Source organism: Miniopterus schreibersii, assembly GCF_964146895.1.
Source record: "Miniopterus schreibersii genome assembly, chromosome: 14".
In the NCBI taxonomy this organism is placed as follows: Eukaryota; Metazoa; Chordata; class Mammalia; order Chiroptera; family Miniopteridae; genus Miniopterus; species Miniopterus schreibersii.
In genome coordinates, this window is record NC_138114.1 from 47,122,847 (window position 1) to 47,142,819 (window position 19,973).

General features: G+C 49.8%; 1 protein-coding gene across 1 annotated transcript in view; it reads left to right on the forward strand.

The window, feature by feature from the left end:
- HABP2 (hyaluronan binding protein 2) overlaps window positions 1–19,973 on the forward strand; it is a 28,978-nt gene that overhangs the window by 205 nt on the left and 8,800 nt on the right. Inside the window, exons 2-5 of the mRNA XM_081157986.1 lie at window positions 9,638–9,674; window positions 16,633–16,743; window positions 18,217–18,324; window positions 19,486–19,602. Coding sequence (XP_081014112.1) covers window positions 9,638–9,674; window positions 16,633–16,743; window positions 18,217–18,324; window positions 19,486–19,602 — 373 coding nt within the window. The remainder of the gene's footprint in view (window positions 1–9,637; window positions 9,675–16,632; window positions 16,744–18,216; window positions 18,325–19,485; window positions 19,603–19,973) is intronic.

Below are 19,973 nucleotides of genomic sequence, written 5' to 3' on the forward strand. Positions count from 1 at the left end.
AGCTGGGCCAGGAGCGATGAGAAACTTTAGCTGTGGAAGGCTAATGTTGTCAGGTCGAATACGTCCCGGTGACCAGAGCTGAGGCAGGCCTGGGATGGTTGCTGCTGAGCGACCAATTCCATAAAACCATGCAACCGACTTGAGGCCTCTTAAAACAGCCTCCATGGACGCCTTCCAAAGAGAGGGACAGGGGTAAGAAATTTTGCTAAGGCCGTGGTTGTGATCTGGCACGGATCTCAGGACCCTTTGAGGAGCCGAGGAAAGCTGCAAACTCTCTCTCTGCACATGCTCACACACACCCAGTTTCCCAGCCATTTGGGACGACACCAGAGTCCTCTTTGACCCTAGAGGAGAATCCTGCTGGCTGCCAGTGGTCCTGGCAACAGGTTTACTTAGGTGGCCTAGATCTGGAGAGAAGCTCTGGGGCAGATATTTCTTTGCCCCGTACCCCGTGACTGTGACCGCAGTGGGTGGAGAGGTGAGCAGGGCCCGAGGGAGGTCGTGGTGAGCAGGGAAGGGGCATCGGAGTCTCGCGTGGGGAACGTGAGGCATTTGGGAGCAGATGAGCTGTGGAGATGCTGGCTCCTGCTGTGCGCCGTTGTGGTCCAAGAGTGTTAGCTGGAATGGACACAAGTCACCTATAACAATCAGAAGATGTTCCCCTTTTCGGGGGTGGGGAGGCGCAGAGAATGGTCAGCGGAGGAAAATTGAAATAACCACCATAACCTCTTTATCTCATTAAATACCTTTGCATTTTACTTCGTAGGGCGTTTCTCTGCAGGAAACAGATTAAATTCCAGGTTTCCTGATTAGCGTGCTTTCAAAACAAACAGTCCCCTTTCCGCAAACGGTACTCAGAAGCTTCCCTTAGCCCTGTCTTAAGCTGCCAAGTGGCTCATTTCTAAAAAAGTTTTCTTTTCCAATGCCGGCTCCTGCGCGTGTGGTGTGGCTGCTGTGACAATTTGTTATCAAGCCCCCTATGTCCTCTGATCACTTGGGGGATGTCTGGGGCCGAAACCCAGCAGAAATATCACAGGTCTAGAGAAAAGCGGTGGGAATTATCAGAGGCCTGCAGGGGGTTCCGAGAAAGTACCAGTCAGGAAGAATTAGATCCTAAAGTTTGCAGGCAAGGAGGCGAGTTGATGCAGTCTGTTTGAAGTTCGCAGAAAGATTATGGTCCCCAAAACTCCTTTGTGTTTTTTTGTAAGCCCCAGTGAATTTTTAGGGTTAGCGATGAAATTATAAGTCAATAATGGATAAAAGAGAAAATATGAGAGATAGCCTTCAGGCAATGAGCTTAGTCAATCCCAAGGAGAGGACTCTGGGCTTTGGAAAGTCTCTTACCCCAGATGTGTGCCAGACAGGTGGTCGGAAAGGCGGCCTGCGTTTCACCAGCCAGCGCAGGGACATCCAGGGGAACGTGGCCAAGTTGCTCAGATGCTTTGGAGAGTTCAAGGCACCATGGGGGAAAGGAGCCACTTAGCAGATGGGCTGGGTAGCCTCTCCTGCCCCACGTAGCTAAAAATACTAACCCGCTGTTACCATTTCATGCGAAATCCTGTGTGCCAGGCTACGCATGATTTCCGTGGTTCAGTTTGTCTCTGAAAGGACCCTAAGAAGTAGGTATTATTATTGCTCCTGCTTTACAGAGAAGGAGCTGAGTGACTCAGCCTCAAGTCCTACAGCTGGGAAGTGACTGATCTGAATTCTAGATGACAGCTAGTGTCCATCTGTCTAGTTCTGAACGACGACTGGTGTCTGTCTGTCTGTCTGTCTGTCTGGACAAGATCTCTTGCCTGGACCCCAGCTACAGATGAGATGTCTTCAGTCCACAGAGCCTCAGGGTCATGGTCCTTCCTGTAGGGACAGGGAGCTCTTAGACCAGGGGACTATTTGGTTGGTGGAGTGTCAGGGACTCCACGTGCCTCTGAAAATTTTAACAAAAGCAGCTACAGGGTCTGCGATTGTTACCTGTTGGAAACATATCTGGATACCCTCCCTTGATCTCAGATCATGCAGCAAATCTTATGATGGCATCTCTGGCTCATCTTTAACTTGGATTTTTATCCCAAGAGGTACAGGGCAAATATCACTGCAGTGGACGCAGGGATCCATTCACAGGGCCTTCCTGGTCTGGTCTAGATTGGTTCTCCTTACCTGTCAGTTTTGAACACATGTCCCCAGCACCGCCTTGTACTTTGTACTGTTATCCTGGTTATCAAGTCCAGACATGGTGGACTAGCTTCCCAGCCAGGGTTGGTACCTGGGTACATCTCACTCCTGGCATATTACAGAGGCTCGCTTGACTGTGTGAGGGCCATGCACTGTCTCCAGGGCTTAGCAACCTTTCCTTGCTGTGATTCTTAGGGTGATTCGGGGTGCCATGGACTCAGGACAGAATTTGACCTCTTTCCAGGGTTAAAAGCCAGAGCACAAGCCTTGTTTGTCCTGCCCTGCTTATCTCGATCCATCCCCAGACAGAAGCGACGACAATGGTTCATCCTCTCCCTTTCAGTGGGTCTTATAATTAAAATGCATGTTTGCTCCCATTTCTGGGCTTTTTAAACCCTAGAGTTGGAACCCAAGAACTCTAGATCTTGAGAATCCCCCTAGATACAGAGCTGCAAAAAATGTTTGCATGGCCCAGAGGTCACAAATTGGCAGCTTGGGTACATTCTGCTCACAGCTCGAGTTTCATTTGGAGGGTGGAAGGTCAGTCTGAGGAGTATTTTGATTTCCTTTCAATTGATTGGCAGCACTTGAAAATGGGAACATTTCACGTAAAAAGGTAAATCTCTAGCCTTCTTGAAAATCACACATCCTAGTCACGCAGAGTTCATATTCTTGAGTGGCAGCGAGAGAAGCTGCTGTCCCTTTCTTAGAAAGGTCAGCCTCCCGGGTCCCTCAGCCCCACCATCCTCTACTGTTGACACCCCTTCTGCTTGACCGATGCACATTATCTGACTGTTTCTACTTGAGAGAGGCAGGGACAGAGACAGAGAGGAAGAGAGAGACAGACGGAGACAGAGAGCGACCTTGTCTGGTTGCTGTTCAGAATCACGGTGGGTGTTGAAGTGCTGGGGTCCATTTTGGGTGGTCAAGTAACGGGGTTCAGCCTCTGTTTAATTCAAGCATCCAAATCTTCGTGCCCCAGGACAAAGAAGGCCTCGGATGGGCAGAGGCGAGCCACCCTTTTCCAGTCCTCGATGCTCTAGACTGTCAGTCTCTTGCAGGTTTAGGGGACATCCTCCCTCCAGCTGTAACCCACGGTCTTACGGAAAAGAGAGGGACTGAATCTCACGGCACCTTCTCGTAGATTTTTTTTTAACCGATCCTAAGCACGATCCCCGCTCGTTAGCTTTGGCAGTGTACCCTGGCATTTGGGAAAATCAGATTGCAGGAAACCACATGTGTATCTAGGCACAGATATGGTTATATTTTCAATTCATTAGGGTTCGCTAAATGCAAGAGCCGTTCTGCTGTCACAGGAAAACAGCGTGGCAGCATATTCGGCAGCCGGGATTTTAAATAAAACATGCTTTTTCTTCATAATTAATATAACAAGGTTTCCCGGCTTAGGACTTGGCAAAGATCCCAGGTTAAAAAAAAAAAAAAGTGGCGTGAGGGTGGGGTGGGGGGGGTTAGTGTGACGGGACTGTGACCCGACAAGTAAGTTTCAGGCAGAGTTTGTGCTGAGTGAGCTCTTCTCAATGGCCCCACAATTTGCAAAAGTAAATAAATAAAAATTTAAAAATGTCAAGCTCGCTGACAGCATGGCCAATAGTCATAATCATTATCGTAACGGCAAGCATTGATCAGATATTGTGTGCTGTGTGCTTATTGGGCCATTAAAGCTTCCCAGCAGGCCCGTGAGGCAGCGACCACTGCCATCCTCGTCGTACAGAATGAAACTGAGCTCTGGGGAAGTTAAATAATCTGCCCAACACGGCAGCCCTGGGCAGTCTCCAAGCTGGGATTCAAACCCAGGTCTGCCTGGCACCACGTTCCATGCTCGTAACCAGCGTGGTAGAGGTTGCCATGCCAGGCACTACCCAAAAACGAATGAGCCCCTTCAGGTGGTATCAAAGGTGTCAGAGGGACAAGGGCCTGAGACTCCAGCTTCAGGCAGGAGATCAAATTAATCCCACCTAGAGGCTCCTTCAACAGGTCCTGAAGCTTTTCTTCTCAACACCAAACAGATCCAGCCTTGCCAGGTGGCTAACCAATAAGTTCCAGTGCTTTCAAAACTTTAATCGTGAAAGAATCCATCTTTTGAAATTTTGTCAAAGCCCAAACTAGTCTCTTAATACTTTTGTTAAACGGACTCACCTTTTCTCTTAGCTAAATAGATGCTTTTTTTTTTTTTTTTAAAGGAAACTGTCACAACTATAAATGGAAAAATCAAAGAAAACAAAAGGATGTCATTGAATTCTAACTGGCTACAGTTTTCATCTCAAACTCAGAGCCTGAAGCCTGCTTTCTCCTTGGTAGAAGGGGAGATTAGCGAGAGAGGTAGACAATAGAAATTTACCAGCATCACAGAGTCTCTTTGTGATGAGATTGGAGGGGTTGAAAGTAAAATTGAAAAGGAAATGGCTTTCTCACTTATGTTGTGATGTTATGTCACACCCTGGCCAGGAGCCACACAAATCAGCTTGGGTGCCACCAATGGTTCACGTCCCACACCATGGGAAACACAGACCTGAGGACAGCTTCAGGGGTGGACTTGGCTCCCATCAGTGGACAGGTACTTTCCTGAGCCCCTGGGATGTCTGCCAAAGAGGTTAATGTGGGGGCTCGTGCCCATGTGGTAAGCCCCAGACTCATTCACTCTTCTGTTTTGTTTGTTCATTTGTCTTCTCAAAAGGCTTCCAGTTTCATGATCATATCCAAAAATGAGATAGTTTCACTCCCTAACCTTCAACACCTTCCACCCCCAGTCTATTTGTCCCAAGTCCCTGGGATGACACATTTGTACCAGCACTTGTTACCAGTTGCTTACCTGAAGAGTAATCCTTTGTAAATGCTATGCTTCCCCTCAGCCAAATCCCCTTGAATAAAACATCAGGCTAGGTAAGGGAATTTTTTGTTTTACAAGTGGGTAAACTGAGGCAACAACTAGCACAAGAACAAAGAGAGGCCCAGGAGTCTCCTTGGCCAGTTGCTTCATGCCTAAGAGTGGCAGAGGGTAGAGTCACCCGGGGGCTGGTTGAAAATGCATGTCCTGGGTCCACTCCAGACCCTCGGAAGCCCCACCTCTGCAGGTAGAGCCCAGGGACCTTAATTTTTATCAAGCTCTCCAGAGCAAAATGGAAATTCCCCCGGTCTCTCATGGAACTCTTCTCTCTGCTCCATCTCTGCTTCCCTCATGAAGCTCTGGCTCTCAGTTAACTGGGCAGGGGTCTGAGTGGGCTCTTCAACTTTGAGCTTTAGAGCAGGGCATCTGCCCAGCTCTGAGCCAGACACAAGTGCTTGGCCTCAGATCAAGGAGACCTGGTCTCAAGCCCCTGTCCTACCCCAGTCCACTCATGTCTGGCCCCACTGAGCTGTGCACTCTTGTCCTTGGCCTGCCTTCCAGCCCAGCAGCTGCAGCCTCACTTAGCCACGGCGCAGAGTCCTCTCCCACCCAGCTGCCCTGAGGAGTAACGCAACCCTTTCCTGGTGGCCAACGACATCTGGTCTACCACCATTTCATCTGAGAGAAAGAACATCTGAGAAGGAAGGGATGGTTGGGATTAGAGTTCCAATCTTTTACTTACCAGGTGAAAGACTTTTACTTTTGTTTCATCCTAAGCCAAGCTTCTGGCCCCCAAGGACAGGACTAGCCCCATCTGTCCCTTCCATTGCTTCCCAATCCTCTGAGAACACTTTCTATCAGCTAATTCCTGGAAATCATCAACTCAGACTTTTAGCTTCTGCTCTTTTGTTCTGTTCTCCAGAAGGTTTAGAATTCTGGAAGGCAGAGGAAGAACCTGAGTTGAAATAATCACTAGAAAAAAAAAGAAAAAGAAATAATCACTAGATTAAAGATGAGACAACAGAGATTAGACCTCAATGCCCTTCGAGTCTAAGGAGATTACACTATAAATCAGTAAGACTCAGAAGCATGGGACCCTTCTCTCTCTGCCCCTCCCTGCCTTCCCCACTAACCACCCTTAGCCCACAAGACTCCAGACCTTGACACAGGCTCTCTGGTGACCAGGGGGAGGTTAGCATCGCCAAGGGCCTGCTCCTAACTGGGGGAAGTTTGAGTCCTGAGCCATGGATCCATTAAGAAAGCCCAAGTGCACCAGTAGTTGGATCTAAAGGGATTCTCTCTGAATCTTTTGCAAAGCTTCTACCTTTCTGTGTACAAGGACCTTTCCTTGTGTGAGAAACAGCTGATTTCAGGACTCTAGGAGGAGCTGTGGCAGTTGTTACCACATGCTATTTCAGCCCTGTTGAGACTAGGAAGGGCTTGTCTGCCTTTGGATCTGGGTGGAGATGCTTGTCGAGATGTGGATTGGCCGGGACTCCCCAGCTTTCATTGGCACTAATGGTCTTCGGTGTGTCCTGCCAGGCCTGAGTTCATCTGGACAGCTTTCTAAGACTAGGGGCCCCATCTCTTAACCTAGCTCAATGTCCTGCCTCTCTTAGGGTTAAGGAGCTTTCTGTTTCCTTCTCCATCCTTTCATTACGACATAGGCACACCATGGTTCCCTCGTCCCTCACAGCAATGGAGACTTAGAGTGAGGGTTCTGGCCCTGGCCAGTGTGGCTCAGTTGGTTGGGCATCAACCAAAAGGTTGCTGGTTCAGTTCCTGGTCAGAGCACATGGCTGGGTTGTGGGCTCAATCCCCAGGAGGGGGTGTGTAGGAGGCAGCCAATTGATGTTACCCTCTCACATCGATGTTTCTCTCCGCCCCCCAAAAATAAAAAATAAAAAAATAAAAACTCACTAAAGAGTAAGGGCTCTGGTGTAAAACTGGCTACATTCTATCTTGGCTCCCGCATTTACTAGCTGTGTTATTTTGACCAACTCGGTATCTGCAAAGCTGTTTTCTGACCTCTAAAATGGACGTAATTGTAGTGCCTCAGTGATCAGGTATCGTGTGCAGTCGGTGAGACAGAATCCATGTAAAACATCCAGCGCAGCCCTTGGCACACTGTCAGCTCCTGATGAATGTGAACTGAGATCACAGCTGTCTCCTCCTTCCCCCTCCTTTGCATCGCTCTTCTTCGTCGGGGTTCCCAGTCCCAGGGGTACGGCTTCTATCATTTATTTCCTTGTCTCTGTGTGGGAAAACCTAACAGGATAATGCGATGAAAGAAGGCAAATACTGCGTCTGTTCATACCCCCAGCCGCCCCCACCATCACCCAGGTCAGTTTCAGGATCCAGATCCAGGGCACGAATAACTGGCTGTTGACCTGGCCTTTCTCATAGGGTCCCCGCGATGTCCAGCCTGGTGTTCACACTGCCAGTTTCCACATTTCACCAGAGCCTCTTTCTGCGGTGGACCCCGCGATTCACAAAATGAGTGCGCCTGCTTTGGATCCCTGGGGCCTGCTGACAAGCAGCCCAGGCTGCACAGCTGGGCGGCAGCTGCTTTAGGCTCCCCGAGAGCCATGGGATCTGAAGCCCCCCCCCCCCCACCAGTCCGGGAAGGCCCAGCTGGGCTTTCTTTTTGTTTGGTTTCCCTTCAGCTCAAGTCCAGTTCCAGCTGCTGGGAAGGGCACATCTGCCACCTGCTGGCTATGGGCAACACGGCACCTGCCAGGCCCACCCGGTCCAGCTTAGAGCGAAGATGCACAGCTCTGCCAGGCCCAGGCCCAGGTCTTGGAGGGCCTTTTCCATGCTGTGCCTGAGGATAAACGCTCCCTGAAGTCCTCCCTCCTGCCCTGCCCACATCTCAGGGCTGACGGCGGCCAGGCATTGCCCACACTATTCAGCTCAAATAGGAGATTCAGGGGGATGCCTCTGTCTCCGCAGGGCTGACAGGGAGAGAGGGGCAGGCAAGCCTGATGGAGGGAAATGAGGCAGAGCCAAGGACCCGGACCAAGGCAGAGCTGACTGGCTGTGACAAGAGCAAGAGTAAAGGAGGGGCAACCTACATCTGTCCTTGGCGTCCTCTTTGGCCCCTTTTTGGTGCTGCCCTGACACTCAAGCCCAGAGGTGTCCACTTCAGATGCTCCCGTTCAAGCACCCCAGGCCCAGGACCACCCTCAAAGCCTGAACCTGCCCTTTCTCCGCCAAGCCGCCCACTATCAACTTGCAGCCCCTGCCAATCAAAACCCCCACCCCTTGTTCTCATTTCCTGCAGTAAAGGGACTAGGGGACTGCGAGGTTACCAAACAGACACAGTCCAGGTAAACCTACAGAAAAGTGGAAAGACCTAATACAATGAATATCCGTCGCCCAGGTGGATGCCACAAAGAACGTTTTGCCACATTGCTTTCTTTTTTGCTCTCTCATAAATATATATATATTTGGTTGGTTGGTTGGTTGGTTTGCTGTCATTTGCAGCTAAATTGCAGGCAGCACCCTCAATACTTCAGCACGCATCTCCTAAGAATAGGAACGTTTTCCTACAGAACCGCAATACCGTTATCACCCTCGAGAAATTCAACATTCAGACAATAATACTATCTCATATAAGCCTATATTCAACCTTCCCAATTGTTCCAGTAACATCCTTTATAGCTATTTTTAAAACTCTAGGATGCAGCCAAAGATCAAAGGCTGCATTTAGTTGTTGTGTCTCTTTAGTGTCATTTACTAAAGAGCAGTCATCCCATCATTTTGTGTCATGCGACGTTGGCATTTTTGCAGGGTCCAGGCGAGCTGCTCTGTAGCAAGCCCACCACCCAGGTCTGCATGTCCCTCGTGAGTAGATGCTGGAGAGGCATTGTTGTCAAGGGTGCTTGTTGATGTCACACCTCAGTACGTCATGTCGGGATGCATTCTTTCTTTTTACCTTTCTTTCCTAATTTAGCATCTACCTAGTTCCCAAAATGGGTAAGAAAGCCTACAGTAAAACAGAACTATAAAACAAGTTAGGATTCCTGCTGAGCACACAGGAAGCAAGCATACTGAGCTGCCTACATGGATGTGGGGACCAGGAAGGTGCTTTCTGGAAGCTTTCTGGCCACCAGGACCCAAAGGGCAATGTGTCAGGCAATAGAGCCCACGTTTTCTAAGTCAGGAGTCAGAAAACGTTGTCTGTAAAGTACCAGATAGGAAATATTTGCTGCTATACTGTCTCTGTCACAGTACCCTGCCATTGCAGCTACAAACACTATGCAAGTAAATGGGCGTGGCCATGTTCCAATAAAACTTTATTTATAAAGCCACAACCGCTGGGTTTGGCCCAAGGGCCTTTGTTTATGGACCCTTGATTTAAGTGAAAGAAAATATCCCAGCTACTAAATAAGTCAGACTCTCTTTTTCTGGTAAGTACTGCATTCTAAGAGGAACTGTTGGTATCATTACTTACTCAGCACAAATTTTTGAGGAATGCCACATGCCAAGCGCCAAGCATTGTGCTGGGTATCAGTAGATACGTGAGAGACGAAACAGACACTCCTTGCCTTTCTGGAGGACATGTCCGCCAGCTCGGTGACTCAGCCTTGCTCTGCTCTGTGTCGTTTTGTTTTTCAGTTCTCCCTGCTGTCCTTATTCCCGGACCTGGACCCAGGTGAGTGTGCCAATCGCCCTGGACTCCCCACCAACCACAGGCTGGTTCTGGGATGGAGGAAAGGGGGCCAACACATGTGAGTTCAAATAACCCAGAAGCGTCACAGACTCCTTGGAGAGTTTTCCCAGAAAAATGCCTTCCCAGGCGGTGGCATGGCCGTGCACATACAACGCTTTACATGATTTCGAGTTGCCCGCGGACATCCTTGACACCCAGTCTCAGGACCCCAAGGGAAAAATTGCTGATGCAGTTAAACCCCTTCATTTTACAGAGGAGGACACTGAGGCCCAAAGAGGGGAAGCGACTTGCCCCAGGACACCCAGCCCATTAGTGACCGAGATGAGGTAACAGGTACAAGAAAAAGTGAGGGTGTCATTGAGCAATGACTGGCTCCAGGCGGGCCAGCCCTGTGCCGCCCCCACTCGGTTCACCCCCTTAGGTGGGAAGCCAGCACCTCTATGCTGAGAGGAGGGTGTCAGTGCTGGCAGGGAGCCCCCAGATGACCCACCCCCAGCAAAGGCTCCCACCAGCCCCCCCACCCGTCTGTCTCCTCAAGACTCAATGCGTCCACTCCCCAGCGTGCCCTGCCCTTCCTTCCCCCCCACCTCCTGCCTTCTCCCTTTCCCATCCGCTATGCCTGGTGGCCTCGGCGCGCCTGGGCTGAGCAGGGCTGCTCCTTCACGCCATGCCACCCACTCTTGGTTTCCAGCTCTGGGTCTGAACCTCCCTCTGCTGCTCTGAGATCCCAGAAAGAAAAGTCCACTCACTACCCCGTCGGGGCAGAGGCCAGGAATCCCACTGGTAGTGACCTGGGCTGGCCACCTACAAAGGACAAGAGCCAGGTGACAGCACGTGGAGACGGCAGTCACACCAAACTTTGAGCCTATTTGGAGCAAAGATGGTGATTCTTGGACCAAATTCAGCTTGACAGTCTATCTTCTTCTGCAGCAAAGCCTGAGATGGGCAGACTTGCGCCAGCTCAAGGCCTTTGTCCTGCCTGGGTGCTCAGGAAATGTTTGTGGAATTGGGCAGAAATATGTGTGAGCCTGGTGTGTGGATTTTTGAGAGGATCTGTGTCTTTAAGCAAAGGAAAATGTCCAATCCAATGACATATAATTCAGCTCCTTGGAGAATCCCATTTCGGAGGGCTCCCTGGCTGGCCACACCAGCATCCACACGTGGACTCCAGGAAGGGTTCCAAGCCACAAGCTGCCCCACCCCTGGCCTCCAGCACTGACTGCTCAGGCACCATCGAGGGGGCTGCTTTGTCTGGGGGTCAGAGAGACAGAACGACAGAACTGTAGGGTCACCCAGGGAAAAAAACAGGAGCTTAAAACATTCAGGGATTTTAAAAGAATTTGAAAAGCAGCCCCACCCCTCGTCCATGAGGTGGACATTGTGGAAATTAAGAGGCGCCTTTGCCTGTCATCTGCCAGAAGTTGTAGAAGACATTACAATGACCCTGAGTTTATGATACCCTGGAATTGTGCAGTGTACAGCATGGACAACTGTGACCGGAGACCCTATGGAACAGAGATCACAAAACAGGGAGTAAACTCATTCTGTGTCCACAAAGCTTTGATTAAACAGACTGGAGACTATAGGGTAAGATTTGACCTGCAAACAGGAAGAACTTCCTAATCATCAGAGCTGTCCAAAAATCTGAATGGGCTGTTGGGCTCTTGAGAGGTAGTGAGCTCCCCATCACTGGTGGCATTTAAACACAGGCTAAAAAAACAACTTAGCCAGGAGTAAGGAGTGTTGGACTTAGCATCCTGAGATTCTGGGCTCTATAAAAACTGCCAATAGCTTCTGATGGTTTGGTGAATAGAGGGAGAGACACTGGGCTTCTGAGTCCATCTCGAGGTGTCCTGTCAGCCTCTGGCAGTGGAGCAAGGTGAGATGTAGGGGCCGGGTCTTTCTGCAAAGATCAGGTTAGGTTTTAAAAACAGTCCTGTTCCTGTCTGATTTAATTTCACATGGGCACTGGGCTTTGATGAAATTTGTCAGAGCCCAGCAGGCTTTCGACAACAATGTGGCCAAGGAAACGCCATGCTCGTGTGCACAGGCAAGCTGTTTCTTTAGTCGGTCTTGCTGGAGACAGTGCACACCAAGGATCTGGATGGAGCAGAAGGTGCCCAAGCCACAGCCCCCCATGGGTGGCAGAGGAGGTGGCCATCCAACAGCACAGACTCTGCCCACCTCCCCAAAGCAGGTGACGCGACAGCCAACAGGCCTGCGGAAATGCCTCTTCAAAGCCGGCTGGCTCTGCCCAGCGACCCGGGCTGAGCCCATCCATCAGCTGTCCCGCCGCCTGCCAGGGAGGGTCTCCGCTGGGCTCGCCCTGTCAGCCCGATTGGAAGCGTCAAATGCGGGCCGACAGGGCTGGGGTTTGGGGGAGGCCCTCGGAGGGACCGTCTGTGCCACGGTGATGGATGATACCAACAGGGACGGCATTCCAGGGATTTTTATTCCGTTCCACACATCTGGCAAGCTCTTTAACCAGAGCAGCTGCAAAGCCTCCGTCACAGGAGCTCTGGAGTTTTTCCGAGAGACCCTGGGTCTGGACCATCGTAATCCGGGCCGGGGGACCAGGAGCCTGCGCGAAAGAAGATTTTCCAGTGCCTGTTACTCACTGGAAGCTAAACGCATGGAGTTTCATGAAACAGAAACCCACAGGAGGCTCCAGGGCTTATAAAAAAGCACCCCAGACTTTGAGTTACGTAGACTTGGTTTCAGATGCCACCTCCTTCTGCCTTGGGTTTTACTTTTCTGTAAAATAAGAATAATAATATTTATGCCACAGAGTTATCTTGAGGTTAAGTAAGACTGTGTGCAACACATTTATTTAGGATAGTGTCTGATACATAGAAAATACTTCATATGTAATCACCTCTTGTTAGGATGATTCGGGTTAACTCAGGCTACTCTCTCACTGTTCTTCTTGATAAATTCTAGAAACAGACTCTGATAAATAGACAAATCCACAGGATTTCTTTCTATACCTAATGTACTATGCTCCTGACAGCTGCTCCCTTTTTTCCCAAAAGTTCTCCCCTTTTCTATAGCCTAGAGAAAGTCTCAGGTGATCTTCATTTGAACCTGGAGTGTTTTTCTACAATCTATCAATGAAACCTAATTTTGTGTTAGCCTGCAATCCCTCTCTACCCAGGAAAGTAGTTGGACACATTTCTAGACTCCTACAGAGCTCAACAGGCATCTTTCTCACCAAATACCTGACCCAAAATCTCACATAGTTTCTCTTCTAAATTCCCTGTTGAATCCGCTCCAAGCAGACACCATCTTTGCTGGCAGAGCTGGGTGCCTGCTGGGGCCAAGAGAAGGAAGGGCTTGGTCCCAGAGGGAAAGATCAATTTCTCAAACACACACATTAACTGCACATAGGCTCTGTGCTGGGCACTGTGGGGCACTACTCTTAAGAAACCAACTATCTAGTTGGAGGAAACAAATCAGATAGAACAAGATAAATACTAACCACAGGAGAGAAGTGCCATCTGAGATCTGGCTGCAAAATCTGAAACTCAGCAGCCATCTGGGCCACTGAGGGATGTTCTAGTATCTAAAATTCTATTCCCATTAGCAAACAAATATCAATCAAGCCCTGTGTGTCTGATTGTAATTACTGCATAATACATACCCCCACACCCAAACTTAGTGGTTTAAACCATCAACAACGCATTTAGATCTTAATTCTTTAGGTTGGCAATGTAGGCTGAGTTTAGCCATGCAGTCCTTTTGATCTGGACCAGGCTGAGCTGGTGGATCGGCTGGGCTTTCTCATACACCTGAGGCCTTGGCTGGGACCACTGGACCTGCTGTTACCCCTTGTGTTCTCTCATCCTCCTGTAGAACAGGCCACCCTTGTTCATGTGGCAGTCTCAGGGGTTACAGAAGGAGAGGGGGAGGGGGGGAGAAAGGGAGGGAGAGAGAGAAGGTGCATTAGGCTTCCTGGAGCCCAGGCACACTTTTACCTCATGCTATTGGCCAAAACAAGTCCCAAGGGCAGCCCAGACCCAACGGCTGGGGTCATCGGCTTTATCTTTTGGTGGGAGGAGCCTCAAAGTCACATGGTAAAAGGTGTGGCTACAGGGAGGTGTGGGAGTCAGGGCCATCCTTTCCATCGGATGGGCTCAGACCACACCAGAGGGCCAATGTGGAACTTGAGGCTCCCGGGCCTGGGCTTGGCCACATTTAGCTTCCTGCCCCTTCACTAGCCTTTCACCCCCTTCCTTGGCTGGCTTTCTTCTCCCACCCAACCCAGACAAGAGGCCCCTTTAATGGAGGCCACACCCACTCTTATTTGTATTACTCTCACTGCACCCAGGCCGTCCTGCACCTGGCATAATGCTTGGCCCGTTGTAGGTGTACGATGCACATTCTTTTATCTAGACAATGGGATTAAGTGCCAACAGAATAGAAAAGGCAAAATAAACTTTAAGTTCTGAGGTAAAGAAACCCTCCCCGGTGATGCTCCCATAAAGCGCTTACGACACTTGCCACAGTCCCCCTCCGTGAAAAGGATCTTAGCGCCCTTCCTTGCGCAGCCCCCCAGCTAGATGGCTTCTGGTGACCTGGGTCCACCGAGGCTCTGCTGCTTCTGTCCACCTTTACCAAGGGCCCTGGCCCTGGAGTCTAGCAGGAGCTTGATTCAAAGCCTACATGTTTTATTCCTTCGTTAGCTTCCCCGAGAGATGCTCAGACCTTGTTCATGGGGCTGGATCCAAGTCGAAATCCTCCAACAGACACTTCATCCATCCCCTGTCACCTGGAGAAGTCGTTCCGTTCCATCCATGTAAAACGCTCATCTCCAAATATCTTCAAGGGGTTGGTTCTTAACGGCCTGGCCCACATTAGCCAGTCTGACCCTCCGCCTGTGGGAGTGATGGGAGAAATGACAGGAGCAATCTGGAGGCACTTATCTATAAACACCTGCTAGGAAAACAAAAACACACTTTCTGAAGAAAAAAGAAAGAAAGAAATGATGCAACACCTCATTACCAGACCCCATTGTCTCTCCCAAATGTCAGTGTGAAATCTTCTATGTCAAACTCAGAAAAACATTTTTTTTTCCCCTCACTTGCTCTCTTTCTCTGCTTTATCAGACTCGATGGAAAGAAACTTTATTTGCTCCAGGAAGACAATGGCCTTATCTTCAACCCAGATCCTCATGCCTGGAAAGGTGGCGTCCTCTGGGAGCATTTTCAGAGTGGGGAAAAGCAGTTCGGGAGAAATAATGAGCAGGCAAAGGGAGTCTTGACTTGACACTGTGATAAATGAGGTGAAACTCTGGCAAGGAACCAGAGTTGGCAGATTCAAAAAGGAAATAAAAAGATAGTTCCATTTTAATGGGAAATATAAAACAGCCATTGTGCAAAAGTCGATTTTTCAAAAGCCAGAGAGATAAAGACTGTAAGGGGACGACTGGGAGGCGAGTGAGGTAATGCGGTTGATAATCGGCTCTGGTAGAGTGCGGCCCTCGGAGCCATCAGCTGGCCCGGTGGGGGCGCCTTTTCAAGTCTGCCATCTGCATGGGCTCTGGCCTCATTTCCATACGCAGCTCTGGCCGGCTTCTGCCTGCCACACTCCTGCCAGCTGGAGACAGCCAAGTCAGTGGTGTACGATGCACATTTTCTTATCTAGACATGGGATTAAGTGCCAACAGAAGAGAAAAGACAAAATGAGCTTTAAGTTCAGAGGTGAAGAAATCCTCCCAGGTGACGCTCCCGCAAACACCTTCGACTCATGCCGCGGCCCACCCCAAATGGAAAGGATCTCAGCGCCCTTCCTCGCACAGCCCTCCGGCGGCACGGCTTCTGCACACTTTCTGCAAATCCCAGACCTCTCTCCACGAGCCGCAGAGCTCCCGGCGCCTCCCAAGGCCCCAGACAACAACGAGCTTGGGTCTAGCCTCACACACACTCGCTCTTCCTAACAGACCAGCCCGTGTGAGGTTCACACCTGGGGGAACTCCGTCCACCGCCTTGCATTTCAGTGGGCAACATCCATGAGCCTTCTCAAGGTTGTCGTCGGGTGATTGCTAATTAGCGGGCTGGCTATTCAATGGGGATGGCTGGGCCCCTTTCCCAAGGGCACGTGTAGATGTATCTGAGGCCTGTGAGAGTCCAGTTGAAGCAGCCAGGCTAGTGCAATTTAGGGGTTCTGTGGAGAGAAACTGTCTTAGTTTATATCCAGCTGTTTATTAACTGTGTGACCTTGGGCAAGTTGCTTAACCTCTTTCAGCCTCAGGTATCTCAACTTAAAATAGAGATAATAACACATCTAAATCTGAATGATGATAAAATGCATTGTTCTTGTAAAACGCTTAGTATAGGGCTAATACACAGTAAAGGCTCGATAAACATTAGCTGGTATGATGACTCTCTTGGGAGACACTTGGGAGAGTTTGAAGCTGTGACCAGGAGGACAGTGCCGTTTCTTTGACTGCATTAAGCTAAGGGGACTGATAAAGTCCCATCGAGAAATGTCATTCACAGAACCACCCAACAAGGCACTCAAGTGCCACTGGATATGACCCTGGGCGGATCTTACATACGACTTTGGAGAGCTTTCAGGCTCCAATCACCTTCATGCTGCTTACAGAGGAAAAACAGGGGCACCAAGAATACAGCTTCCTTGTCTGAGGTCCCAGTTAGTGGGAAGCCAGAGCTCAACTTCCTCCCATTTCCAGCCACGTGCTCTTGACCCTGCCCAGAGCCAACGCTGCTTTGCTGGGTTACAGCATCCTTCCCCCAAATGAAAACTCACGGTGCTTCACCTCTTTGTCCACCCCATTAGTGTGAGGAACTGGAAAGACATGTGATTTCTCCTTCAGGAGTTTGAAATCTTTCGGGGGGAAAAAGATGTTTGGTGAAATAAACTGCTGATCTATTTGGGTCTAACGATTAGGGTTTCTTCGGTCCTGTTCCCACTCCTGCAGATTGGACTCCCGACAACTATGAGTACAGCTCTGAGTATATCGCTCAGGGAGAGAACACCAGCGATGCTGTTGACCACCCCGAGAATCCTGAGTGGTACTACGTGGACGACAGTAGGTACCACAGCTGTTGGGGGCCCCCCCAGCAGGATAGCATCACACCTGGAGGGGAGTTTACCTGTTACCACATGCAAGGGCCTCCCTCTCCTCGTGCTCTCTGACAGGCATCATAAAGTAGGTATCAAAGAAATGATTTAAACTGGCTATTTAAACACAGCTAGAATTATATACTGTGAGGACCGGGGAGGTTCTCTGAGGCCACCTCTGTTGCCCTCAAATGACAGAGGAAGCAAATGAGGCCAGGAGAGGACTTGACTTAGCCAAGTTGATACAGCAAGTCAGTGCCCCATCCTCTGGGTCTCCTGACACTGTGAGTAGGAGTCATGTTCAAATTCATTCCCAGAGCTGTGGTTATAGGTAGATCCTAATCAGGGACAAGAGTCCAAGTGAACATTCGGCGTCAGATTGCAGCATTCACAGATTGGGCATTGGCACTTTCCTTCCCTTCTGCCTGGGCTGTGTTTTTCTTTCTCTTTTCAACTCTTCAGAAGCTTTGCACGGTTGTTAGGATGTGTGTGTGTGTGTGCGTGCGTGTGTGTTCACACATGTGTGCCTCTACCACATTTTTGTTTTTGTGGCTTCTTAACCAAGCAATCGGACAGAAAAGAAAATGAGAAGCTGGCCCGAGCCCAGCTGTGTGACTGAAGCGACAGAAGAAACGGGAAGCGCTCGGCCTCTGGAATAAAAGCTGTGTAACTGTGCGAAGTGGCCTGGAAGGCAGGGCTAAGATACGGGGCATCGGGGGAACATCAGAAGGGACCATCAAAACAAGAGCTGGGCCCAGGGATCCTAGTTCCTGAACCAAAGAACAATGCGTGTGAGCAGAAAGATAAAGAATTCCCCGAGGGAAGATCCATTCAGACAACCATGAAAAGCCGAAGGCACAGATGAAATATGACAAAATCTAACTGAACAAGTAGTTGAAGAAAGATGAAGGCCACTGGGTCATTTCCTCCTTGCCGTCAATTTTCCTGTCACCCTCTTGCCTTTGGTCCTCTTGCCTGATGTTCAGAAAGCTTGTGTTTCGTTAGGGGTGGGTTTTTCTTTCCCCAGGCCTGACCTCCACCCCCGGGCTCTGGGAGTAGGGGAGGTCTTCGGGCTTGTGAAATGCATTCAGCATCAGAGACAGACCCCGTGGCTCTCCCAGCGAGACTGGGAGGAGAAAAACACTGATGATGGAAAAGGGGAGTTTCTCAATGAGAAAGGCCCCGTGGAAAGCCAGGCTGAGGGGAGACAGTCACAATTCCTTCTCGCCTGCCCTCTTCCCAACACGAATCCCCCTTTCTGGTTCTGTGACTGCAGTTTTCCTTGCTCTTTAAGGGCCATGCGTGTTTTCCCTTTTCCCCAATCACGGGCTGTGCTGTTAATTTCTCATTTGGGCAGGAGATTGAAATTTGGTGACTGAGTCGGGGGCCTCTTGCCTGCTGTGCTGTTCGTTGCGAACACTGACTTCTGCGTGTGTCTTAGATCCGTGCCTGTCCAACCCCTGTGAACATGGTGGGGACTGCCTCATCAGCGGGGACACTTTCAAGTGCAGCTGCCCAGCCCCTTTCTCTGGAAGCAGGTGTCAGAATGGTGAGTGCACCTTCGCTGGGTTCACTCTTCCCTCTGAGCTGAACAAGAGGCAGTTTCCTGCTCCAACTCAGCGGGGTAAAGAAAGGCTGAGCGACCCCATAGAAAGGATTGTCACCGTGCACACTGCATGGTGGATTCCTCAGAGGGTCACAGGCAGCATCTCACTGAATCCTCCCTCCTGCGTGATAAATAGACTAGTGTGTCCATTCTACAGATGAGAACCTCAAGGCTGAGAGGAGGTAAGAGCTGGACTCTGACCAAGATGTATTCCAGACTCAGGACATTTTTGTTTTGTTTTGAGTGTTTAGACGAACTACAACAGAGAAATATTGTTCTCAAATGGGAGAGCAGGAAGAACCTCAGGGTCCATAACACCCAACTCAATCGAGAAAGGGAGCCCAGAGAGCACAAGGGACTTACTCATGGTCACACAGCTAGTTGGGAGAAGAGCATAAATTAGAGCCCTGGTGCCTGACTCCTGGCTCCATGGTCTGTCTTCCTGCTGTACTCACTCGGAGACTCCGATAACGGCCGTGTCTTCCTTCAGTGAGTTCTTGGGGACGTACCATAAACACGAGGAATAAAACTCCCGTTTACAAATTGCACCCCTAGAGAGCACGTAGATCCTGTTCCATCTAGCAGCCAGCTCACCGGGGTGAGGGAGGCGGTGAGGGTCCTACATACGCAGGGTTTTGTGGCTGACTTCTTTCTTCATTTTTTATTCCTTCTATTTTCAACCCTACAAGTCCTTCCACAAATGTTTCAGGATGGTTTGGGATATCGATATAAACTTGGTATCTGGGTTCACCCCTCAACTTCTCGGAAGAATGGGGGAAGCTGTAAATGGAATATAAAATCAGCTATGACATGGAGAAACTCCAATGGCAGCCCTGTTTGCTTGTAAAAAGTATCAAGGTTTTATTAAGATAGAATAATAAAGACCATGAACACTGACAGGAACTGGGAAGCGATCATCACCACCCGAGGATTAGAGAAAAGCCTTGTCCAGCAGGTAGCAGAACTTTCAGGACCACGGACAGGAGCGCGCCGTCCACGGGCCATCCGGCCCCCAAGCATTGCACTGTACAAGCATCTCTAAGTGAAATGTGCCCCCAGTAATGTCCTGTACTCTGTACCTTCCTCTCTGTGGATCTCCTGCAGCTGGAAACATATGCAAGGAAAACCCATGTGGCCTGGGCGAATGTCTCATTATTCAGAGTCCTCCCTACTACCGCTGTGCCTGCAAACACCCCTACAGGGGCCCGGACTGCTCCACAGGTAGGTGCCGGCAGCCCCCTCTACGCTAGGCTTTCTCCGCCGTGGCTTGTGCCTGGCGTCTCTGCACCCTACTGTGTGGTGGTCCAGATGCACTTGATGTTTCAGTAATACCCACGATGGCCATTATAACTAGGACTTTTTAAGATTCATCATCCCTGGAGAGCTCCTGAGAATTGCCTGATCTGTGCCCCTTCCCATCCAAAAAGAATCATCTTAAAAATCCCTCCCTCCAGGAATTCAGCCCTGGTTTATTCCTGAAATGGCCCAAGGTAGGGAATAAATCTGTACTGATTCAGGGCTCTGAGTTAGTCATTGTCCTGGATGGTTTATATTCTCTCTCACATTGTCCCAAAAAGCACTTGTGAGGAAGA